This window comes from Danio aesculapii, chromosome 13 (assembly GCF_903798145.1).
Source record: "Danio aesculapii chromosome 13, fDanAes4.1, whole genome shotgun sequence".
NCBI lineage: Eukaryota > Metazoa > Chordata > Actinopteri > Cypriniformes > Danionidae > Danio > Danio aesculapii.
Window position 1 is genome coordinate 35001918 of NC_079447.1, and position 6107 is coordinate 35008024.

At 42.0% G+C, this 6107-nt stretch overlaps 1 protein-coding gene and 1 pseudogene across 1 annotated transcript; one reads left to right on the forward strand and one right to left on the reverse strand.

Annotated features, from left to right (window-relative positions):
- Window positions 1-288: 288 nt before the first annotated feature.
- On the reverse strand, window positions 289-1636 carry pimr47 (Pim proto-oncogene, serine/threonine kinase, related 47). Its single transcript, XM_056471261.1, has 6 exons — window positions 1492-1636; window positions 1325-1407; window positions 1175-1225; window positions 726-1098; window positions 434-613; window positions 289-341 (listed from the first exon to the last, which is right to left on the reverse strand). Exons 1-6 carry the CDS (start codon window positions 1634-1636, stop codon window positions 289-291), a joined length of 885 nt encoding a protein of 294 aa, XP_056327236.1.
- Window positions 1637-4066: 2430 nt separating this feature from the next.
- On the forward strand, window positions 4067-5768 carry LOC130240064 (serine/threonine-protein kinase pim-1-like; annotated as a pseudogene).
- Window positions 5769-6107: the final 339 nt, after the last annotated feature.

The window sequence follows — 6107 nt, forward strand, 5'->3', positions numbered from 1 at the left end:
TTTTCTGAAAGTGGTCTAGAAACTCGACATGTATCTACTGTAGGCTGGTATGTTTGTGTGTTTTTAGCTCTTGCAGCTACATACAGAGCCTCACAGACGCAGCAGAGGAAGCTCAGGAACAGGATCTGTTCTCCTCAGTTCCTCTGCCACTCCTGCTCTCCCTGCAAATCATTCACAGTGTTTATCTACACTGATCCTGACAATGCAATCCAAGCCATGACTGCTGCTTTAAGATAAGTGTAATGTCACTGGCCACCTGTTCAGTGCAACCAGGGATGGCGCTTAATATCATCTAAACTGGGCCGATCTGCTGGTGCACCAGCGAATCAGCTGATGGCACTCTGTTACACACAACACCGTCTTCAGAAACACACAACACACTTCTGCTCGCTCACACATCGTCTCCTTCTCTGAATGTGTCTGAATCTCTTACCTGTTGACAGCCTTCTAGGGAAGATCAGTCTGCTTCTGGACGTGACCCTCTGTGCACCTCTGAAGGGGAAACAGTCACACAGGATGTTGTAGAGAGTCACTCCAACTGACCAGACTGTAGCTGGAGTCGCATCATAGCGATGTCTGCGGAACCACTCTGGAGGAGCATATGCAGGAGTGCCTGAGACACACAAGAAGAACACAAACACCCACTTAAAACACTACAGTACACACTAATTACGCCGATCATCACAAACATCCACAGAGCGTTTCCTTCTGTAACACAAACCCACCAGCAAAGTATTTGTAGGCCGAGTACTTCCGCAGATCTCCACAGCCAAAGTCCAGCAGCTTGATGTCCTGGGACTCTATGGAGATCAGCAGGTTCTCTGGCTTGATGTCCCGGTGCAGGACACCACGGCTCTCGCAGTGTTTCAGCGCCGCGATCAGCTGCACCAGCACTTTCTTGGCCAGAAGCTCGTCCAGACAGCCGTTCTCCTCACAGAAGCTCTGGAGATCTTGGCATGGAGCCGGATGCTCCAGTGTCAGGACGTAGCATCTGGGACAGTCAAACCAGTCTAGCAGCTGCAGGACACTGGGGCAGGCAGGAGCTGAAGTGACGCGGGTCATCAATGCCACCTCCAGCAGCACACGACCCTGACCGTCCTGAAGGACAAACACTCCATTATTTGCAGGACTGAATGAAAGACGTCAAACACAACAGATTTACTCTGGAACTTACAACTTTCAGTCTGGTGTGCGTCCGGTTCTTAGACACGTACTTGATGGCCACCTGCAGACAGAAGAAGCACAGTAAATCACACCAGCCTGATTTACTGACAGCAACGTTTATAAGGCATGTCTAAATGAAGGAGGGAAGAAAATGTCTCACTGGCAGTCCATCAGACCTGCGGATCCCAGCAAACACAGAGCCGAATCCACCTCGTCCCAGCAAAGGGCCCTTCGCATATACGTCTGCAACACAGAAGAGCACAAGAAAATAGAGACAGATCATTCCATAATTGAGCCATAACATCTGGAAGAGGAGCCTGTGCTGACCTCTGCGAGAGCGTTTGGCCGGTGGTCTCCTGGACCACGAGGTGGATGGTGTTTGATGGCTGGTGCTCTTCCTCTGGTCAGTGAACACAGAATCCGCCATTTGGGAAGACAGAGGTGCCAAATAACCAGGAGGCTCAGGTGCCATCACGTGTGTCTGCGTCCAGAGCTGATGACTGGGTGAAAGCAGCACTCATGCATCTGGAGCGGCCTGAGGCTAAAATATAAACAATACACAGCAAACTCTGATTATCCATCATCAATAAACAGCACTCAATCTCACTAGTCACGTCATGTTAATTTATTTTTAACAACTGTCAGTTGGGACTTTCAGTAAACGGAATAAAATAGCATAATCCTTTTCATATTATTTAGCCAAACATACAGCATCATACAATGACATATTGCACTAAAAACAAACAACTGACAATGAAAAACACTCACCTCGTCTTTCACCCATGTGGGCCTTTGACATCCTTCTCCAACCTGTATTGAGACAAGAAAATACGGGCGGGGGGGTGAAGAGTATGAAAAAATAAAAAGGTAAAATAAAAACAAAACGAAGTGTAAATGAAGAAAGAACAATAAAACAAATGTATTTAAAGAAATAATCAGAATTCTAGCAAGAAAATAATATAATTAAAGAAAATATCCGCCAATCTCCTTCTGGATAAAAGTCTCCTGTCAGAAATACTACGGGCTCCTTGAAGAATCACAGTATTGCACAGAAATCTGCTCCAAAAGTCTCTGAATTAATTCGCCTTGTCCTCAACCAACAGATAGCGATGATCGTTTCACGTGTTTATATCTCGTGTCAAATCATAACAAGCGTTGCCGTAGCAACTCAAATTCAAAAATGGCTCATTTTGACCCCTGACCTCGCAGCTAACAAGCGTAACAAACATATATTTATATCATGTGCATCAATATTTAATACTATATATATTTATAAATTTTTTGTAGAATTCTTGTAGTTTTTTTGTTTTTAATTTCCCATAGGGATTTAATCAGTGTCAATCGCAGACATGCTCAATCAATACCAGGTCACCATGCTGACCATATATGCTTAAATCATATATAATTTATTATTATTATTATTATTATTATTATTATTATTATTATTATTATTATTATTATTATTATTGTTATTATTATTATTTACTATCATTTATATAGTTCATTTTATTTAATAACTAGTCTAATATTTTTCCAAAACGGGTATTTTCTTTTGTTGCAGGCATTAAGTTTTTATTCATGTGTAATTATAATATAACCAAAAATCCTGTTAAACTTTCGAATTTCCATCAATAAGTGCTTCTGGCCTGGACTTTAATTTCTAAACACAATTTTACTATACATTTACCTGTACATTTTTATGCGAAGCACAAATTTACAGTCATGGGATATTGTATGATCTTTCATAATGTCCTCACATCCTTTATTTTATTTTATTATGTTTTTTTCTTCTCTGTTTGATTTGTTTCTTTGATAGTAATGTAAAAACGTAAGTACTCTATTCCCTTTATTTTTGTATGATATTGTTCTTATATAACGTTATATTGTTCTGCAATATATATAAAAATGTCCTCACATCCTTAATAAGTGCTTCAGCCGGAATCATAAAGATTTAACATAAAGAATAACCTAAACTTGTTACTCAGAAACCTAATCATATCGCTCTGAAACCAGCTTATGATGCCTGAAATCAGGGTTACTAGATAGTTTGAAGCGCGTTCATAACCTCTCATAAAGGGCATCATCATTATGCTCTCCTTTATCAGGGTAACGCTGCAATTCATGCGTTTTATTTAGCACAAATCTAATTCCATACATTTATAGATGAGCTGGCTTGTTTAGTCTTGTTGTCAAAAACATAATTCACTTGATTTCCTGTGAAATCTTGGACTAATACAAAGATTTCTCTCTGACAAACAAAGAAACAAACGATGACGGTGCTGTAATTTGTGGCTAAAATGCCAATATGATTGGCCAATTAAATGTTACGTTTACAATGTGTTGATTTATTTAATTTAAGTATTTAATTTCATAATCAGAACTTTTAATGCAAGCAAATCTGATGTGTTTTTGACTCAGTTTAACTTTAATTATTTTAATCCTTTAAGGATTTTAATCCTAACAAATTGTTCAGGTGAGAAAGAAAATTTTGGTAGGACGCACGCAAAGTCACGCTTATTACAATTTTAGTTGCTATAGCAACGCGTGTTATGATATAAATTCTTATATTATTTATAACCGATCAATTGCAATCTGTTGATTGAGAGACGAGGCGACTTTTGCAGTGCATTTCTGTGCGGATTTTTGAGAAAATACTTATTTTAAAGAGCACATTTTACTTCATTAGTTTTATTTTATTGCTAGTGATCGGATTATTTCGTTAAACACATCTATTTTGTCCTTTATTAATTCCACTTTTGTTTTTGTTGTTTTTTTTTGTTTTTGTTTTTACATTTAGTTTTTATGTAAAACATAAAAAGTTTTTGTTTTATTTTAGTTTCATACTCTATTTTTTTTCGTATTTTCTTGTCTCAGTACAGGTTGGAGAAGGATGTCAACCCACATGGGTGAAAGACGAAGTGAGTGTTTTTCATTGTTAGTTGTTTGTAATCAGTGCAATATGTCATTGCAGGATGCTGTATGTTTGGTTAAATAATATGAAAAGGATTATGCTATTTTCTTCCGTAAAACTATTTACTGAAAGTCCCAACTGACAGTTGTTAAAAATAAATTAACATGATGTGACTAGTGAGATTGAGTGCTGTTTATTAATGATGGATAATCAGAGTTTGCTGTGTATTGTTTATATTTTAGCCTCAGGCCGCTCCAGATCCAGGAGTGCTGCTTTCACCCAGACATCAGCTCTGGACGCAGACACACGTGATGGCACCACTGAGCCTCCTGGTTATTTGGCACCTCTGTCTTCCCAGTTGGCGGATTTTGTGTCCACTGACCAGAGTAAGAGCACCAGCCAGCAAACACCATCCACCTCGTGGTCCAGGAGACCACCGGCCAAACGCTCTCGCAGAGGTCAGCACAGGCTCCTCTTCCAGATGTTATGGCTCAATTATGGAATGATCTGTCTCTATTTTCTTGTGCTCTTCTGTGTTGCAGACGTATATGCGAAGGGCCCTTTGCTGGGACGAGGTGGATTCGGCTCTGTGTTTGCTGGGATCCGCAGATCTGATGGACTGCCAGTGAGACATTTTCTTCCCTCCTTCATTCAGACATGCTTTATAAACGTTGCTGTCAGTAAATCAGGCTGGTGTGATTTACTGTGCTTCTTCTGTCTGCAGGTGCCCATCAAGTACGTGTCTAAGGACCGGTCGCACACCAGACTGAAAGTTGTAAGTTCCAGAGTGAATCTGTTGTGTTTGACGTCTTTCATTCAGTCCTGCAAATAAAGGAGTGTTTGTCCTTCAGGACGGTTAGGGTCGTCTGCCGCTGGAGGTGGCATTGATGACGCGGGTCATCAATGCCACCTCCAGCGGCAGATGGTGCCTTAGACCTGCCTGCCCCAGTCTCCTGCAGCTGCTGAACTGGTTTGACCATCCCAGATGCAACGTCCTGATCCTGGAGCGTCCAGCTCCCTGCCAAGATCTCCAGAGCTGCTGTGAGGAGAACGGCTGTCTGGCCAAGAAAGTGCTGGTGCAGCTGATTGCGGCGCTGAAACACTGCGAGAGCCGCGGCATCCTGCACCGGGACGTCAAGCCAGAGAACCTGCTGATTTTCACAGAGTCCCAGGGCATCAAACTGCTGGACTTTGGCTGTGGAGATCTGCTGAAGCGCTCGGCCTACAAATTCTTTGCTGGTTGGGTTTGTGTTACAAAAGGAAACGCTCTGTGGATGTTTGTGATGATCGACTAGAGTAATTAGTCTGTACTGGAGTGTTTCAATTGGATGCTTGTGTTCTTCTTGTGTCTTTCAGGCACTCCTGCATACGCTCCTCCAGAATGATTTCGCAGACATCGCTATGACTCGTGACTCTCTACAACATCCTGTGTGACCGTTTCCTTTTCAGAGGTGCACAGAGTCATGTCCAGAAGCTGACTGATCTTCCCTATAAAGCTGTCAACGGGTAATAGATTCAGACACATTCAGATATGGAGACGGTGTGTGAGCGAGCAGAAGTGTGTTGTTGTGTGTTTCTGAAGACGGTGTTGTGTGTAACAGAGTGCCGTCAGCTGATTCGCTAGTGTCTCAGTGCAGCGCCAGCAAATCGGCCCAGTTCAGATGATATTGAGCGCCATCCCTGGTTGCACTGAACAGGTGGCCAGTGACATTACACTTATCTTAAAGCAGCAGTCATGGCTTGCATTGCATTGTCAGGATCAGTGTAGATAAACACTGTGAATGATTTGCAGGGAGAGCAGGAGTGGCAGAGGAACTGAGGAGAACAGATCCTGATCCTGAGCTTCCTCTGCTGCGTCTCTGAGGCTCTGTGTGAAGCTGCAGGAGCTAAAACACACACACCAGCAAGTGTACAGTAGACAAATGAGGAGTTTCTAGACCACTTTGAGAAAAACAGGGACACAGACTAAATAATCAGAAGAGCAGCAGGAAAACAGCGTCAGAAGAAAATCAGAAGGTTGTAAAAGTCTTGG

Bases quoted from the DNA above. Each gene is read 5' to 3' on its own strand.
- pimr47 (XM_056471261.1), bottom strand. From the start codon at position 1,636: ATGGCACCTGAGCCTCCTGGTTATTTGGCACCTCTGTCTTCCCAAATG. The intron at 1,408-1,491 runs GTCAGCACAGGC...TCTGTGTTGCAG, and splicing joins GGCCAAACGCTCTCGCAGAG to ACGTATATGCGAAGGGCCCT. The intron at 614-725 runs GTGGGTTTGTGT...TGTGTGTCTCAG, and splicing joins GGCCTACAAATACTTTGCTG to GCACTCCTGCATATGCTCCT.